This window comes from Carex rostrata, chromosome 10, assembly GCF_964058835.1.
Source record: "Carex rostrata chromosome 10, lpCarRost1.2, whole genome shotgun sequence".
Classification (NCBI taxonomy): Eukaryota; Viridiplantae; Streptophyta; class Magnoliopsida; order Poales; family Cyperaceae; genus Carex; species Carex rostrata.
Genome location: NC_135927.1, coordinates 8,734,232 through 8,752,797, shown reverse-complemented (window position 1 = coordinate 8,752,797; position 18,566 = coordinate 8,734,232). Strand labels below are relative to the sequence as shown.

Genomic DNA, 18,566 nt, shown 5'->3' with positions numbered 1-18,566 from the left:
ATTAGTCAGGATTTTAATTGTACGGTGCGGATCCAAACTCAAATTTTGAGTTATTTTAGAATCCGAATCCATTACTCTGTTCATCTCTCTCGCAATTTCTTTGTATAACCCCTCTCTCTATATGGGTTTAGGAATTTAGAATCTCTAGTTCACTTTCATAATGATTGATTATCTGTATTCATATTCGTATTTATTTAATATCAAATTCATATATATATCTGTATTCGTTTAATACTTGATCCGTATCAATATTTATTTAATATCTATCCTGTACCCGCATCCGAAAAATAAAAATGAACAAAGAAAGATATGGTTGTACCATTATCTAATCCATATTGGATCCGTTTTACCCCTCCTACTGCTACCATATTAGTTAGCGGATGTAAAAGAAAATGATGAATTAAACCCGCTTACCCATTAATCCAAACTCCGAGTCAAAACTCCAGGAAGAACTGTAACAATAACCTCTGAGGTAACATAATACTTCTGTTTGCATCACGGCCGTCCGATCGGAATCCGGACCAATCCGGATCGAGGTGGAAGTTGGAACGCCCAGTCGCTTTAATAGACGTGCGGATTCTGATTAGACGGTCCAGATCGAAGCAGAAATAATCTTTTACCTTAGATGATACGAATTCGGAAGAACTTGGGTTTACGACCCGTCTCTATCGGACATAAATCTGGTGTTATTCCAATGGAATAACAAGAACATGTTATTCAAATCTTAACCGTTCAATTTTTAATACGCGAATCTCATTGAAATTTTTTTGCCAAGCGCATATCTCAATGAATATTAACAGTTGAGATTGTAATAACAGGTTCTTCCTATTGCATTGGAATATCTCTCCCGGTTTTCTTTGTAAAACCCTCTTTCTCACTGGGTGTCTCTCTCTCTCTCTCTCCCCCCTTTGCTTTGCGCCATGAGAGCCGCCTTCTCACTGTCGCGCCACCTCCGCTCTCGCTTCTCTCTCCTTCGCCACTCACCACCACCTCTCCTCTCTTCTCTATCCCGCCTCTACACCATCCCTTCTCAGCCCTCTCCTCCTTCTCTCCCTTCTAAAATCCTCCAAATCCCGAACCCAACCCAAACAACCGAATCTCCCTCCGAAACCCTAATCGAGAATGAACCCATGAACGAGTTCCTCTCCCGCTTTGTGCATTTACTACGTCCTAAGCTTGCTGAAGCCTTCCCCGACCACGCACGCCATGTGCTCGATGAAATGCTGCTGTTGATTTGCCAGAAAGTAATACATAGGCTTGATGGGTCTGGTGCACCGAGCGATGATCCGGATATTGAACTGAGTGAAGATTTATGGAAGACAATTCGGGAGATTTGTAGTTCGGTTAATGCGACCATTAAAAGGGATGCAATGAGGGAGGAATTGAAGAAGTACATACATTGTGATGAGGTGATGTCTTTTTTGTTGTGCAATTAAAGTAGTTATAGAGACTTGGATGCACTGGTTTTCATGGATTTTTATGAAAGAGGGCTAAATTGGGAAGAGTATAAGAATTTGGTTGTGAAATTCACTTGTTGCATGATTCTGCTTCTTTTTGTGGGATTCATATAAAGGTTTTTGTTGGGTTTTATGTATTATTGTCTCCAAATTAAATTATTTATTACCAAATGTGGTTGTCAAATTCCTGGAGGCATCTAAAACAAATGGTTGCCGTGCTATAATTCAAAAAAAAAAAAATGTTGGGTTGTCTTGTATGGTTAGCATGCAAAGTCAGACTTAGTTGTAGTAATTACTGCATTTTTTCAAGATAAACTCAATAGATTGGTTTTGTTATACATACACTTCAATTTCAGTGTTATAAATCATGCAAGAAGAGTTGTCATCTTAGGATTAAAACATGATTTAAGCTGCTGTTACAGGTTAATGAAATGTGTCGTTTTGCGACTGACATTGGCGTTCGGGGTCCACTACTAAGAGAGCTTCGATTCAAGTGGGCCCGTGAAAAGCATGAGGAAGTACATTTCTACGCTAACCTAGGAAAAATGCATGAAGAAGGTACTAAAAAGAAGAGAGGAGAAGAAGAAAAGCCGGTAGAGAGATTAAACTTAGCAGCTCTTCCAGAGAGAAAGAGTCGGATTAAGTACAAGATATACGGGTTGGATTTATCTGACCCGAAATGGGCTGACGTGGCGGAGCGGGTTGAGATGGCCCAGAAGGAATTCGTGCCTGAAGAACCGAAACTGGTGGAAGCCAGGTGTAGACAGTTAGAGGAGAGGTTAATGGATCTGAATCCAAAGGCGGGCCCGGCTCCATTATTGACTGAGTGGAAAGAACTAATGGAGGGGCCCAAGAGGGTTGATTGGGAAGGTTTGCTTGGGAGGATACAAGAAATGGGTTTGGTTGATCTTCATTTAAAGGTAAGAACTACAACATTTTGTTTTAGGAATATTGATACTTGTATTTGTACATTTGTAGTGCTTATAGATGAGTGAGGCTATGGTACTATGCATAGCATGTATTGGTCCGTACTATGGATCAATGTCTTCGATTTCAAAGTTTGAATAGTCGATATGAACTATTCAACATAATCACCATATGAAAATGTACTTGGAGACTAATTTTTATATATTTTTTTGAATATTTTAACTAACTTTTAGACGAGTAGAAAATCACTTGATCTAAAATTCTGGACCATTAAATTTAAAAAATATAAAATTTGGTCTCTTAGTACATTTTCATATCGAGATCATGTTGAACAGTTCATACCGACTATTCAAATTAAAAAAAGAATGAAGATATGAATCCATTGGACAGTTTGACTTGCGGTTTGCAAAGTACCATAGCCTCACTCAGGAGGAAAATGTCATGTGCCTACAAATCCTGTCCTGGTTAGGTCATACAGGGAAATAGGGAATTATACCCCTATCTTGTGATAAGATGGGTTGCGATTTTAAGCACCTGGGTCCAAAACAAATAGACTAAATTTTAATATTTTTTGGAAATTTTTTACTATTTTTTGGAAATTTTTTACTATTTTTTTTATAGGTACAAAATCACTGTTTTTGGATGGTCCAGGATCTTCTGAAAAATAGTGATTTTGTACCTATCTAAAAAATTAGTGAAAAAATCTAAAAAAATATAAAATTTGGTCTCCAAGCACATCTTAATATGGAGATCATGTTGAGTGATTTTGATCTCAACTATTTGAACTTCGAAAATAGAGATAACAATGTGAGGCATGATTGGGCACGAAAACAATGGCGCATTTTAACCCTATTCCCTAGGGAAATGTGTTGGGAGGTACATCTGTAATTACTGGACAACATAGATTTTAGGTGGAATTTGACTTTAATAGCCTCCTTTTTTTTGTGCATATTGCTCATGCTGCATATTTGTAAGCTTCAACTGTTGGTTGTAATCTGCATATAACCCAATTAACGAATGTAACTAGTGTGAACCTAAGAAATAGTTGAGTTTCTGCAAGCTAAACAATTAATGAGTTTTAAATTTACAAAATAATAAAACCCCTATTCTTGCTTATGGTTATTGTTTACATGTACTCTTTCCAGGTGTATGAATTACTACTAAATGAAGAAACCTTCAAACCAACTATTCGGGACTATTCATTTTTAATTGACCATTATTACAAATCAGACCAAATCAAAAAAGTTGAGCGAATCCTTTCAAAAATGAACGAAGCAGGTTTGGAACCTGATGCTGTGATCCATGTAGCCCTGGTTCACATGTATTCCAAATTAGGCAATCTTGAGGTCACTCGGAAGCACTTCAAATCCCTAAAGGATGCCGGGTTCAACATCCATTTGGATCTGTACACCTCCATGGTATTAGCATGCATAAATGCGGGCCAGCCAAAAGAAGGGTTAACACTTGTCAATGAAATGGAGGCGAAGTCGAAGGCGGAGGAGAATATTAAGCCAACCGCTGAAATTTATGTAGGGTTACTGAAATCATTTGCCGAAAAAGGTGATGTCACTAATGCACAGGTTGTGATGAATATGATGCAATTTTCAGATATAAATCTTGATTTGGATTGTTATATCGCGTTAATTAAAGCATATGGTAAATTGGGATTTCCTGAAGAGGCACGGAACTTATTTGATGAAATGGCCAAATTTTATGACGAACCCCATGATTCTTGTACCGCTAGCATGGTACATGCTTACATGAAGAAGAACTCCTTGGATTTAGCCCTAGATTTGTTGCTAACCCTAGAAAAAAAGGGGTTCAAGCCCGGCATTCATACAAATACTGCACTTGCGGATTGGATGGGTCGATTGCAATTGGTTGATGAGGCAGAGCACTTTGCGGGTCTGGCCAGGGAAACGGGTAAGGACTCGTTAGAGTTACATGTGATATTGTGCGACATGTACGCTCGGGTCAAGTCTAAGCGTAAAATGAGTGAGTCACTTAAGGTTTTAAAAAAGTGCAAAAAGGACTTAGAGAGTGATGAACTGGAGCGGATTGCAAAGGGGCTGATATCGGGCGGGTTCATAAATAATGCAGAGCGGGTTGTCGAATGGATGAAGGAACTAAAGATGGAGCCGTCTGATTCCATCCAGGTTGCAATCAAAGCGTCTAAGTCGATGAACCCGGCAAGGAAGCCGACGGGTAGGGTGTGGTAATTTGGATCTTTTGTGACAGTTGCTTAGGTGGTCCTTTCTGTGTTTTAGTTTGTTCCTTGGTTTGTTTTTTAGCATTTCTGAATAATTCTTTTGACCTTTGTTTAATCATCAGTTGGTGAACTTTGAAAGGCCAGAGCAAATATAATAGTTTTCCTGTACCTTTTTTTTATTGTGGCACTGTTTTGTGTGGTCTACTGTGCTGCAGTACAGCTGAGAGCTGGTCTTTGGGCTTATAAATTTTGTGCTCCAAAAGTGTAGCATAAACAACTAAATACTTTCATTTGTTTTTCAAACTCCCTTTTCTTTCTCTTTTTATATCTTTTAGCAATAGTTAGGTTCAATTTTTACCTCTCATGTTGTCAGCTTTTGTATAATGGAGACCCAAAGAGAATTGATAGGTCTCTTTAGGTTCAATTCAAGAAAAGGTACTTCCAAAGAAAATACATGTTTTATGTTTTGTTAATTTATAAAGATTGAAAAAAAGAGTGAGGCTATGATACTATTAGTGTATTTATACTCGGGCGGGTACGGGTACCCCGGGTATACCCGGGACGGGTACGTCTCGGGTACGGGTATACTCGGGTACAAGGGTATACGGGTACGGGTATGGCGGGTATAATTTTCAAAAACCATACCCTACCCGTCCTATACCCTTACCCGTGTACCCTTGACGGGTAAGGCGGGTACGGGTTTTTTTTTTTTTTTTTTTTTTTTTTTGTTGTTTTTTTTTTTCTGGTTTTTTTTGTTTTTGTTTTTTTGTTGGTTTTTTTTCTGGTTTTTTCTGATTTTTTCTGATTTTTTTGGGGGGAAAAAAATACAAATTTTGAATTTTGAAATGGCATGAACAGTGGTCGGGTATACGGGTACGGATACTCGGGTAGTCGGGTACGGGTTTAGTCGGGTACGGGTATAGTCGGGTAGGGTATGGTCGGGTATTGATCAAAAAAACCGGGTCCGGTCCGGTTTTTGCCCTTACCCGCGTACCTGAGTACCCGACCCATACCCGGGCTCGGGCACGGGTACCCCGGGCGGCGGGCACGGGCGGGTAGGGTAGGGTATACCCGTTAAGGGTATTGTTAATACTCTAGATACTATACATAGTGCACTTTTGGTCCGTACTATGAATGCAAATCTCCATTTTTTAATTTCAAATAGTTGATCCGTTCTACTCATCATGATCTCAATACCAAAATATATTTGCATGTCAAACTTTACTTATTTTATTTTTTTTTACAATATTTTTTAGATGGGTACAAAATCACTTGATCTAAAATTCAAGAACCATTCTAAAGTAATTTCCTACCTATCTAAAAGCTAAAATTAAAATCCTAAAAATATAAAATTTGATCTTCAAATATATTTTCATATAAAATCATAATGAACGGTTTGAATCGGACCGAAGTGCATATGCATACTGAGAAAAATCTATAACATCAATGTTAACATTGACTGTGACATACTTGTAAAAGTTTATTTCCAAAATTTAAAATGGCATAACGCTGTTACAAAAAATAAATCAAGTGCAAAACAAAACACGAGAGAGACTACTTGTAGCTAGTGTTGCTCATTGCTAAGTCCTCTATTCTGCATCTTATATTTTATTTGATGATATATTATATTTTTTCTCTTTATTAGTGATTTTTATTGTTCAAATTAAATTAAGAAAAATAACGGTAGGTCATAATAATATTATTTTTTGATAGACACGAGGAGGAAAGTGTGGATCACGTTAAAAGATTCTTTTCATAAATTATTGTAATCATTTCATTATTTTATTCAGATTCGTTTGGATCCGTTCTTTTATTAGGAGCAGCTGCATGTTCGTCTGACTCAATTATAGGCGAGTAGTCAGGATCTGTAAGTAGCGGATTCCAATACTTTTTAATTTTTAAAAATTTAACCTCAGATTGATTGGTTTTTGTTCAATTAGCTAGTTGCACAAGTTTTTTTAATTGGAGCTCTCGCTTGATTTTATATTATTATTATTATTATTATTGTAACGCATCACTGGCGGCGTAATAATTAATACAAATTGAGAGAAACATCAATTTTTGATAGGAATTGAGCTTTTCAATTTGTTCAATGATAAAATAAATAGGAGAAATTTCACGTATATCCCTCAAAATTTTTAAAATGATGTATTTCTTCATTTATTTAAGAAAAATGTCAGTCTTATATTTAATTAGTTTTCGAGGGCAAATGGTTTATTTTATTTACTTATGACATATATACAGTGACATTTAGGTGTAGAAATGGGTCTGATGGGTTTCTCTATCGTCTAATCTGCTTTAAGATCCACGCATGCATGTCGCTTCAAAACAGGTATACATGAAATTATTCCAAATAAGTAAAAACATGTAGTGTTTAACCTTAAATTTACAATGTAGATCATTAATTAGACTTTCTCTTCATACAGCCAGACCACCTACAAAATATAATATAAGAACACTTACTAACTCTCTCTCAAACATATCACCTATTTCCACACACCCACCCCAAAGGGAGTAAGAAATAATAAAGGCAAAGAGGGGGGAGAGGAAAGAGAGACCAAGATGGAAGGCATATCTCACAAAACAATCGAGGTAAACGGCATCTCCATGCATGTAGCCGAGAAAGGACCCGCTGATGGTCCAACAATTTTATTCATTCATGGTTTTCCTGAGTTGTGGTACTCGTGGCGGCACCAGATACTGTCCCTTTCGGAACACGGCTTCCGCTGTATTGCACCCGACATGAGAGGATTCGGTGACACTAGTGCTCCTTCTTCAGTCTCCTCCTACACCTTTTTTCACCTTATTGGTGACCTCATCGCACTTCTGGACAACCTCTCTCTACCCCAAGTAAATATTTAGTTTTGCAAAGGTTATTGCATAGAGTGCTTGAGGCTCAATTTAAGCGCCATCAAATTTTTGAATAATTGCTTAGGTGAGAAAGGAACAACATAAAGTTCTTACATTAATTGTAAAAACAGGATAAAAGTTTGAAAATCATGAGCTCCAAACCATAAAATTGGAAATATTATGCTCTATTATCTTCATATGATAGAAAAGAAAAGGATGATTGAAAAATGAAAATGACATATATATGTTGCAACAGGTGTTTGTGGTAGGACATGATTGGGGTGCCATCATCGCGTGGCAACTGTGCATGTTCAGGCCTGACAGAGTGAAAGCACTCGTCAACCTAAGCGTACCTTTTATGCCTCGCAATCCCGCTGTCAAAGCAGTTGATTACTTTCGATCTCTTTATGGCGATAACTATTATGTTTGCCGCTTCCAGGTTCTCCATCCATTAGTACTCTATTATATATATATAGTTTATTAATCTTTGCTGTGTACTTTTATAGTGCAAATTTGCAGAAGTAACAGATCAAATTTTGAATCAGGAATACGGATTAGCAGATGAAGAATTTGCGAGCATGGATTCTAAGTTGCTAATAAAAAAAATTCTGACAATGAGCGGCGGGGGAGGGACGATATCTTTGTCCAAGGCATCGTTAGAATCTTATAAAGAGCCTGATGTGTTGCCATCTTGGCTCTCAGAGGAAGATATTGAATACATTGCATCCAAGTTTGAGAAATCTGGCTTCACAGGAGGGATGAATTACTATCGTTGCTTAGACTTGTAAGTTTATTAAAAAAAAATTTCATTTTCCTCTAATTATCTCTTAGGAATGAGAAGCATTTAGCATGGAATTTTTGTACTCTTATTTATTTGGCGTAATTGCAATATTCACTCCTTTGTTTTCCGTTAAATGCATTATAGTTATATATTGGGCTAAACATATTAATTTGTTGGTTCTTCACACTAATTAAGTTATTAAAAGAGGTAAAGATTCATATGTGGCTAATTCGGGTTGTAACTCAATCTAAATTAAATTATTTTCATAATGAAATTATTCCGGGTTGTAACATAATATTAACTAAGCAACCTAATTAATTGAATTACTGTTATAATGAAATAATTAAGCATTTGCAACCTTGTTCACACTCATTTAATTAGATCAATGTTTGTTAGAAAATTACTCTGTTAACAATTTCTTTTATTACAACAACCATTTCACTGTTATCAATTGTCAACTAATCCTGATGTAACTTCAACAGAAATTGGGAATTGACGGCACCGTGGACAAGTTCAAAGGTAGATGTACCGACAAAATACATCGTCGGCGATCGTGATAGTTCATATCGCTTTCCTGGCATCCAAGATTTCATTCATAAGGGTGGAATGAAGAGCTATGTACCTTTGCTCAAGGAAATAGTTGTAGTACCAGGAGCAGGGCACTTTATACAGCAAGAGAGAGCACAAGAAATAAGTGATCACATTTATGACTTCATCAAAATGTTTTAAGCAAGCCAAATATCTTGTTTTCTTCAATAATTTGATTTGTTGTGAGCAATTTGGCAATAAAAGTGTTGGAATTGTTATTACTCTAGAATATGTATTTTAATTACTCTGATGAATTAGTATTTGTTTTAGGGGTTTTTTTTTCACTATGTTCACTATGACTCAAAAGCTCAATTTTTTTATTCATTTCATTAAAAGAACATAAAAATTATCAAATTTTACAAAATATTTACATTAGCAAGGTGGATTGCAATCCTAACGACTCACAAGTAATTATATCTGGATTGTATTGCAATACTACAAGAATGAGACAGAAACTGCGAGAGTATACCGATATAAATATGTTTTTTTTTTCTATTAGGCCTTGTTCGGATGTCACGGGATTACACGGGATGGGATTTGACGGGTATGGGAATCCACTTTTGAAAAAATAGGATAGGAACCCATGGATACGGGTATGGAGTGGATTTATTATGGGAATGTGCTAAAATGAGTGTTTGGTTGTACCGTAGGATTAATAGTAGGAAATCCTATTTTTCATTTTAAAATGTTTGAATTTTGATTAATAAACAATAACATGATGAATACTAGTATAAATAAATGCATCATATTTAATAAAATGCTGAATGTTAACACTGGATAAAATTATGAATTTACAAAATAATAATATCGCCAAAATATTCTAATTAAATATTAAATTAGTATTACAACAATACAAATTTTGTATCCAAATAATTATTAAATTGCAAGCATCAGTTGCTATTATAAATTCTTAAAATCACAATAATTGTAAATGTTAGGATGAAGTCCCTGACATTTAAAAGTTGAAGCGAAAGGTATCTGGGTCATCGCCTCTTCGTACCACTCCAGTATGTTCTTTCTTCTCTGTCCATGTAGCAGTTTCTTTTACCAGAACCAGTATGTACCAGTCCGATACACTTCAACACTTGTACCAGCATCAGTTCAGTACGCTTGTACCAGCACCAGCTCGGTACGCAATTGTGCTTGATGAACTTGTATTTAAGTCCCAAAAACTTATCCTTTCTACAAAGATAATTTTAATGACCATGTAAGAAAACCTAATATGCATATGGCCATATATAAATTAGCTCACATCCAAAAATTAAGTAAAAATACGAATAATAAATAAATTGCTTTCAATTTAATTATGTTTGATAGAAACTAACATATGGAGCTTTGCTTAACTAATTTAATTCACAGTATATGGATGCTTAATCAACTAGACCAATCTAAGAAAACAAACATTCCTTTAATAAAGATATATATTAGTCAGGTTCAAATGGTTTACACCAGCACTTAGTATTGAGACAAATAACACAATTGAATCAGAGAACAAATTAGAAGAAACAAGCAAAATTTATTTGTTACTTCGGCATACATGAAACAAATTAGATTAAACCTATCTTGCATACCATATTGAAATACATCATTGCACCCATCATTCATACCAGAGTGGCATCATTAGGAGACCCTCTAAAACTATCCAGAAACCAGCATCACACAAAAACATAAATCATGAATCCTTATTTGAGTAAAAGAAAAAGAAAAAACCAAAACAGAAAGAAAGAAAATAACGACCAAAGAATGCAATGTTATATATTATATCATCAGGTATGAATACAGTACTATCTATTTAAACGACACAATCATGAAAGCAGTATTACCACATTCACATAATACAGTACTATCTATTTAAACGACATGATCACGTATTTCTCTCTCTAAAATTAATAATATCAAATTTACCTGCTGAAACACAAATTTATCTATTTTAATGCTTTTTATATTAAAACTCATTTAAATTTAAATACTATCTATTTTACCTTTCATTAATTTTTTTTATATATGTAGCATGTCTAAGAAAGAAATCAGTCTTTTAGTTGATCGGTATTCGAGATCATATGAGCATTTTTCTACTTTGGACATATACATAATGACATTTAGGTTTACGCTTGTGTAAGCATCAGATGTAGAGAAATGAACTATTTGAGAGTTTTTTAGAAGGATAAACATAATATTATAAATTTGTTCTGGTATTTTATTGTTTTTGTAAACTCATAGTTATAATTTTATGACATGTTTGATTAGGATAAAGAAGTCCACATACATTCAAATTGAACTATGAATATATACTATGAATGCTTGCTTTTGGCTTTAATAAATTTTCACTGCATGGTCTCGACGCACATTCGATAAAACATTATTGTTTTTTTGTTGATTTGATTCATTGATTTCTTTTCTAAATTTGCAGCTTGTTTCCAAATTTGATTCCAAAATGCTGAGCTGGGCCTAAAAGAAATTACAAAATATCTTTGGGCTTGAAAATAAAAAATAAGATAACTTGGGCCTAGATTAAAGACCATATTATGCTATTCGGATGGGATTTTTATGGGCCTATATTAACTCGGGCCTAGATTGAAGACCTTATTTAAAATATAGACTCACTTTAAAAGTCGTGCAAATTATACTGTTGGATCTAATCTGATTATATCAGGTACCTTACATATTATATCACATATTTACTCCGGCATTGAATTAAGTTCTTCATTGATCATAATTGTTCATCTAGTGGCTTATTAGATTTGATTGTTTGAACTTTTAATCCTGACCGTTGTCGAATGAGGACATCAAATAGGAATGAGATAATAATTATTTTTTTTATTAGACATGATATTCTGTTCATTTTAAGACCTTTTTTATATTTAATTACAATGAAAAATTCAACACTTGAATGTGTTCATTATTATTTTTACTTTAAATAACTTGGAGATCAAATGGTTGCTTGAATGCTTGGAGGAGATAACAATTAAAGTTTGAAAGTTAGTGTCTTTTACCACTAAGCCAAAGGCTTGTTATTATATTAGACATTTAAAAAAATCCAAAAAGAGAAACTGATTCTATTAACTGATTTTTCAGAATATTTCAAATAACAAAGTAAATTGTCTGTAAAGATGCATTTTTTTATTATCTGGCTTGTTTGATTGTTACAAACTAAAATGAGAAAACAAATAAAACTAGTTGATCTATTTATATTAAATAGTCAACACGTACCACAATGCAACCTTTCAGTAGCAGGAGGAATTTAGTTCCTGGGTTTAATTAAATCCCCAAACCCCAAAATTATATCACAAAGTAATATTTAATTAAATTCCTCCTACCCTAAACCCCAAAATTATATCACAAAATTAAATCACCGGATTGCTTCAACTTTAGAAGAAAGGGACCATATTCTATGGTCATGTCCTTATGCCAAACAATTCTGGCAGCTCCTCTCCATCTCCTTGCAAATACAACTTAACACAATCCATCGGGGAGGCATAGTCAGGATTTGGTTACGGACTCGTAGGAATCTGGGGGTCTCAGATAAAAGAAACTGGGATATCACATGGGCAGGTGCTACATGGGCCCTTTGGCGCGAGCGAAATAGGCGAACATTCACAAGAGAGAGGAAGACGGCGCGAATACTGGCAAATGAAGCATGCTCACAAATTAAATCAAGCTTTGGCAGGCTGTTTTATAAGCTGCTCACTCCATCTAGAGGAGGTGATTTAGAGAGAGACTTTGTGCGAGGATTTTGTATTTTATTGGCTGTAACTTATTCAAAATAGGTAGATTAGTGAAAATTTGATATGCTGAGGTGACCCTGTAAATATTACTCTCTATTTTATTTAATACAAAATTGTCGGAGGGCAACTTGCCCCTGACCTTCAAAAAAAAAATATTTCGTAATACAAAATTTAACTGTTGGAACTAGGAAAACAATAAATGTTGCGGCTATTGTTTCTAAAGTTTGGAATGCAAACAAACTTAAATATACAATATCACATACATTATGTGATGCTTCATAGTTATTTTATGAATTCTCATGAAAGTCACATGTTTAATTCATTTTTTGTTTGTTTGCGGCGTGATGTTTATTCATTGCAATTTTAAATCGCCCGGTTGCTCTAGTAGCTTAATTGAAAATTATATCACAAACCTTTGTTTTGCGTCCTAGAAAACCATTAAAGAAAACAAAACGAATACTTAATTATCAAAGTAATTATAATACATATTTATTTGAGAGTATTATCAAACTTCTTCTCAAAACACGATACATGCATATGTAGCTAGCTCAAAACATCTTAACGAAATCATAAATGTGATCACTAATGACTTGTGCTCTCTCTTGTTGTACAAAGTGGCCTGCTCCTTTCACTACAACTGCTTCCTTGAGCAAAGGCACATGGCCTTTTAATCCACCCTTATGAATGAAATCTTGGATACCAGGATAGTGATATGTAAGATCGAGATCGCCGACGATGTATTTTGTCGGTACTTCTACCTTTGCACTTGTCCACGGTGCCGTTAACTCCCAATTTCTGTGAAATTACATATACATAAGATGAACTGAGCAATTGAGAGATAATAATAACAAAGAAATAGTAGTTTTAGTATCAGAAACTGTTAAAGAGTAATAATTTAAACATTTACCGGAACACTTATATTAAGAATTAATATATATATGAGGAGGGATCGGATGACACCCTTTTTTAGTGACATCGGATAACATCGTGCATTTTCAAAGTTTTCAAAGTCCAAACAGTCGATCCAAACCGTTCAACATAATGGATATATTAAAATGTGCTTGCAGATCAAATTTTACATTTTTTGGAATTTTTTTACTTAATAATATATATATATAGAGAAAGGTTGGCTAAGATCAAAGTGGTAGTTTCTGAGCTTTGGTGCTACCAATTCGTTTTCCAATTTTTAAAGTTCAAAACATCGATCCGAACCGTTCAAATTGTTCTCCATATTAAATTGTACTTGGAGACCAAATTTTATATTTTTCTGAATTTTTTTACTATTTATTAAGCTACTTTGAAAAACAGCTCATCCAATGGTGGCTTCTGATTTTACTGTTTTGTTAAGCTACCGTTGAATCAGCGATTTTCAAAGCGGCTTAATAAATAGTAAAAAATACAGAAAAATGTAAAATTTGGTCTCCAAGCACAATTTAATATGGAGAACAACTTGAACGGTTCGGATCGACGTTTTGAACTTTGAAAATTAAAAAACGAATTGGTAGCACCAAAGCTCAGGAACTACCACTTTGATCTTAGCCAACCCCCCCCCCCCCCCCCCCCCTCTCTCTCTCTCTCTCTATATATATATATATATATATATATATATATATATTAATTGATTGATTTACTCACCCGGATTATTAGCCACCTATTTAATTGGTTTTCATTATATTGCAATCCGGAATATTAGCCACAAAAGGTTTGACCACAGCATCTTTGAATCTAGCTACTAATTAATTCATTGGTTATTTCTACTTAATTTTGTATATATGTATAGACATTGCATGCAGTTGGTCAAATATAGACAAACTAATTACTATAAATATTTTTTGCTGGTCAAATATGCTTAAAAAACCTCATTGTTGATATATATATATTATTTGTTGGTTCCTATAACAACTTGGTTAGAGAGATTATGCCAGTTTTCTCTTTGTTAATAAATAAGAGTTTAATTCTTCCAACTATGTTATGCCAGCTTTTCATGGCCTAAGAGAGATTCTAACAGAGATAAAGTTAAAGGAAAATGAAATAAATTATAATTAACTTACAAGTCCACACAACGATAGTAATTAATCCCTCCGGTGAAGCCAGATTTCTCAAACTTGGATGCATAGTATTCAATATCCTCCTCTGAGAGCCAAGATGGCAACACTTCGCATGCCTCTTTACAAGATTCCATTGATGCCTTTGAGAAAGGTAACGGCCCTCCCGCGGCGCTCATTGTCGTAGTTATTTTGAAGAACAATTTAGAATCCATGCTCTCATATTCTTTTTCTGCAACCCCATATTCCTAATTCAAAATTTGATCAGTTAGTTTTGCTCATTTGTGCTATCAAATTATAACTAATAAAGGAAGAACCTGGTAGCGGCAAACATAATAGTTATCGCCATAAAGAGATCGAAAGTGATCGACTGTTTTGACAGCTGGGTTGCGAGGTATAAAAGCAACGCTTAGGTTGACGAGTGCTTTCACTCTATCAGGCCTGAACATGCACAAGTTCCACGCGATAATGGCTCCCCAGTCATGTCCTACGACAAACACCTGTTGCAACATATATATGTCATTTTTATTTTTCAATAATCATCCTTTTCTTTTCTATGATATGAAGATATATAATTGAGCATAATATTTCCATATTTCAATACAACATTCATGCACACACAAACAAATGTAGAGTAATTTATTATTAAGTTCAGAACTAATATTATATTTAGCCACTGAGGTTGCATGCATTTCCTATTATTATATCCTACTTAACTAATAGAATTAAGGGAAGATATATTTATTTATTTAAATTTAATTTGTTGAATTTCCTATGATAAATGCGGCTTAAAGTTAACTTACAGATCTTTTTAGGAATTTTTAGCACAGTATCTACAGATCTATTAAAGCTAGCTATAGTTAACTTGTTGAGAAATCCAACTTGAAAACGCAAGGTCATAGCAAACAAATTGACAGGAAACCAGGTCATTTTCAGAAAAGAAAAGGACAGCCAAGTTGCAATATAATACAAGTACCTAATCCAAAAAAAAAGATTAATTCATTTTACAACAAGAAACCTTAAACAACGTAAAATTTCATGAGAACCCTTAAAAATATTGCTGACCACCAAAGCAATCCATGAGGTACTACAAAAATTTAAATATTCAAAATTTGAAGGTGATCAAAGCCTCAAACATTATATTGTACATGCAATAACCTTTGCAAAACTAAATATTTACCTGAGGCAGAGAGAGGTTGTCGAGAAGTGCGATGAGATCACCGACGAGGTGAAAAATGGTGTAGGAGGATATTGAGGAAGGCACAGTGGTGTCACCATATCCTCTCATGTCGGGTGCAATACAACGGTAACCACGTTCCGACAGGGACAATATCTGGTGCCGCCACGAGTACCACAACTCCGGGAAACCATGAATGAATAAAATCGCTGGGCCATCAGCCGGTCCTTTCTCGGCTATGTGCATGGAGATGCCATTTACCTCCATTGTTTTGTGAGATATTCCTTCCATCTTGGTCTCTCTTTCTGTATCTTCCTCCTCGCCTTCCTCCCTTTGATGTGTGTGTGTTGGGATAGGTGATTTTTTTGAGATATATATATGAGAGTTAGTAGTGTTCTTAACTATATTATATTTTTCTAGGCCGGATAAGCACGTTCGGTTGCAAAATCAAAATCGCTGACATATAATTAATGGCACCTAGCGCAAGGATACTATTCTGTGCATGCATTACAAATCCATAACGCCACTTAACGTTTATTATTTTTGACTTCAAAATTGTTTGCTACGACTAATAAATCAATATCGATCAGCGTTCACACGCAAGGAAAATTACACGGTCGAAGTCTCACAAGAGCAAGGTGAATTCCATTTGTTGCTTCGATTGATTTTACAACATTATTTCTTCATATAACAACTTTTCAATATTTTTCTTTCTTAATCAAACATAGAATTCAGAAAAAAAAAAAAACATTATTTCGTCATTTAACAAATTTTTAAACATTTATGACCAATAAACTTGATTACACATGATCCAACGGAACTAGTCACGTTATATTTATCACATGTAACTAACGTATTGTGAGCTAGCATTCGTGTATTGTGATAATTTTCCTTGATTTTAGTTATGACATAACACGACATATAATCCAAATTACGATATCACTACAACAAAGTAGATACTTTTTGCGAGGGAAAAAATACATTTATGACGGTAGTCCGTCGCAAAAAAATATCATCGCAAAAAGAAAAAAACTGAACAATAAGAGTAGTCTGTTGCAAAAAGTCATTTTTTTATCCTCGCAAAAAGTGTCTCATTCTTGTTGTGATATAAATAGCTACGATACAGCACGGTATTACACAAATTTACATTCCTAATTAATGTAGGCGGATGGATGCATAAGCAAAGTGGTGATAAGTATCTTTATAAATGAAAAAAAAAATTGTCTTTAAAAAATTCATTTTTTAAATAAATAATATTATTACCTTATTAATAAAATAAAATCACATAACAATCTCCAATCTTAATTTTCTGATCGATTCCACCAATAGACCATAGTGACAAATGAATTATTCGGGTTCGGTTCGGCGAAGTCAAAAATTCGTGATACGGAAATAATTCGGGTATAATTCGGAAATTATTCGGAATTATTCGTATTAGAAATCTCAGTCCTACAAGGAAGCAAAAAAAAAAAGGAAAATTTCAGAAAAAAATTCGTAAAATTCGTGAATTATTCGCGAATAATTCGGTCAACTAAATAATTCGTGAATCTTGTAACAATGATATTAATTATTTGACTGCATCCGCTATATTCAAATTATCTAATCGAATTGCAGTTAAAAAAATTTAAAGTAAAATACAAATTTCAATTGCTTCGTAATAGTTCAAAAAGAGCGGGTGAAACTTAATTATGAACAAATCTTCTATTATTTTATACTTATTTTCTTTATTTATTTTCTTAGAGTTGTGGTTCGTCTATTATAGACTATTACGGACACGTCGCCTACGCGTCTGACACGCTTGACGATAAATGGATATATGCACATAAAAGAGATTGTTTCCAAATTAATTTGCTCCGTCATCTATTCCTATTCCTTTTGCTTGGAGTTGGTGATGACTTGATTTGAATTATGGCGGCTTCTACTTGCCGTCCAATTTTGGCAAAGCTTGAATTTCAACTATTTTGCAACAGTGTTGTAAATTTTTGTCGGACAAACAGGGTACCGTTCAACGATTAATCGGAAATAATCAAGAATAATCGGTCATAATTGAGAATAATCAACCAATTAATCAAAAAAATCTATGATGGTTTGATCACCACCAACAACTAATCAACCAATTAATCAATCTAAACGACCGTTTTTTACAGCATTGTATTGCAATGAAAGAATCATATTTCTATTTTTGGGTACAGGAATATTTATTTATTTCGTAGTCAACAAATAAAGTTCTACACTGTAGTTATTTATTTAAATAATTTTACTCATTGCAACCGCTACAATAATTTGACCAGGTTTAAAATTTATGATTCAAATATATGAACATGATTTGAAAATAATTTGTGACAAAGAACAACATTTAGTAACCTCTGACAAAATTTATGCTTGATAAAATGCCTTCATCCAATGAGAATTTAATATCAAGTAAAACAGAAAAAAAAATTGTTTTATTAAAAAATTATGCGTTAATTTGCATTTAAAGAAATTTCCAACATAAAAGGAGAAAAAACTTGTACGTGTAGCTAAACAAAGAAAAATATTTTGAGTGGATGACATTATATTTATTTTATTATTTTTTTCAATTTGCTATTTTGAATCTAAAAATCCGACCCAATTAACAGAGATGCTGATTGCTGGAATCCGACCCAATTCACAGACGTACTGACATCTATTACGCGTGCGCGCGCCTCAGTCATAGGTCTAGATCTTCTGTTCCTTGTATGAATCTAAAAATCGTGTAGCAGGTCACATAAATTCAGTATAATTCAGAAATAATTCGGAAATAATTCGTTTTTGTAAACACCAAATAA

The 18,566-nt window shown here is 34.2% G+C and overlaps 3 protein-coding genes across 3 annotated transcripts; 2 read left to right on the top strand and 1 right to left on the bottom strand.

Moving 5' to 3' along the window:
* The first annotated feature begins 844 nt into the window (after positions 1-844).
* NFD5 (pentatricopeptide (PPR) repeat-containing protein) lies at positions 845-4,898 on the top strand. Its single transcript, XM_078309851.1, has 3 exons — positions 845-1,409; positions 1,880-2,377; positions 3,530-4,898. Exons 1-3 carry the CDS (start codon positions 921-923, stop codon positions 4,601-4,603), a joined length of 2,061 nt encoding a protein of 686 aa, XP_078165977.1. The 5' UTR covers positions 845-920; the 3' UTR covers positions 4,604-4,898.
* Positions 4,899-7,093: 2,195 nt separating this feature from the next.
* LOC144560664 (epoxide hydrolase 1-like) lies at positions 7,094-9,027 on the top strand. The gene is made up of 4 exons (XM_078309905.1): positions 7,094-7,443; positions 7,700-7,882; positions 7,989-8,227; positions 8,707-9,027. The coding sequence occupies exons 1-4, from the start codon at positions 7,156-7,158 to the stop codon at positions 8,951-8,953; spliced, it is 957 nt and encodes a 318-aa protein (XP_078166031.1). The 5' UTR covers positions 7,094-7,155; the 3' UTR covers positions 8,954-9,027.
* A 3,954-nt stretch (positions 9,028-12,981) lies between these two features.
* On the bottom strand, positions 12,982-16,213 carry LOC144560665 (epoxide hydrolase 1-like). Its single transcript, XM_078309906.1, has 4 exons — positions 15,763-16,213; positions 14,900-15,082; positions 14,589-14,830; positions 12,982-13,332 (listed from the first exon to the last, which is right to left on the bottom strand). The coding sequence occupies exons 1-4, from the start codon at positions 16,048-16,050 to the stop codon at positions 13,086-13,088; spliced, it is 960 nt and encodes a 319-aa protein (XP_078166032.1). The 5' UTR covers positions 16,051-16,213; the 3' UTR covers positions 12,982-13,085.
* Between the last annotated feature and the right edge of the window lie 2,353 nt (positions 16,214-18,566).

What these genes read in the sequence shown, in the direction of transcription:
- NFD5 (XM_078309851.1), top strand. Translation starts at nt 921, where the DNA reads ATGAGAGCCGCCTTCTCACTGTCGCGCCACCTCCGCTCTCGCTTCTCT. An exon ending in AGTACATACATTGTGATGAG is followed by an intron (nt 1,410 to 1,879) that starts GTGATGTCTTTT and finishes CTGCTGTTACAG; the next exon opens with GTTAATGAAATGTGTCGTTT. An exon ending in TGGTTGATCTTCATTTAAAG is followed by an intron (nt 2,378 to 3,529) that starts GTAAGAACTACA and finishes TACTCTTTCCAG; the next exon opens with GTGTATGAATTACTACTAAA.
- LOC144560665 (XM_078309906.1), bottom strand. Translation starts at nt 16,050, where the DNA reads ATGGAAGGAATATCTCACAAAACAATGGAGGTAAATGGCATCTCCATG. An exon ending in ATTATGTTTGCCGCTACCAG is followed by an intron (nt 14,831 to 14,899) that starts GTTCTTCCTTTA and finishes ATTTTGAATTAG; the next exon opens with GAATATGGGGTTGCAGAAAA. An exon ending in TACTATCGTTGTGTGGACTT is followed by an intron (nt 13,333 to 14,588) that starts GTAAGTTAATTA and finishes GTAATTTCACAG; the next exon opens with AAATTGGGAGTTAACGGCAC.
- LOC144560664 (XM_078309905.1), top strand. Translation starts at nt 7,156, where the DNA reads ATGGAAGGCATATCTCACAAAACAATCGAGGTAAACGGCATCTCCATG. An exon ending in ACAACCTCTCTCTACCCCAA is followed by an intron (nt 7,444 to 7,699) that starts GTAAATATTTAG and finishes ATGTTGCAACAG; the next exon opens with GTGTTTGTGGTAGGACATGA. An exon ending in TACTATCGTTGCTTAGACTT is followed by an intron (nt 8,228 to 8,706) that starts GTAAGTTTATTA and finishes TAACTTCAACAG; the next exon opens with AAATTGGGAATTGACGGCAC.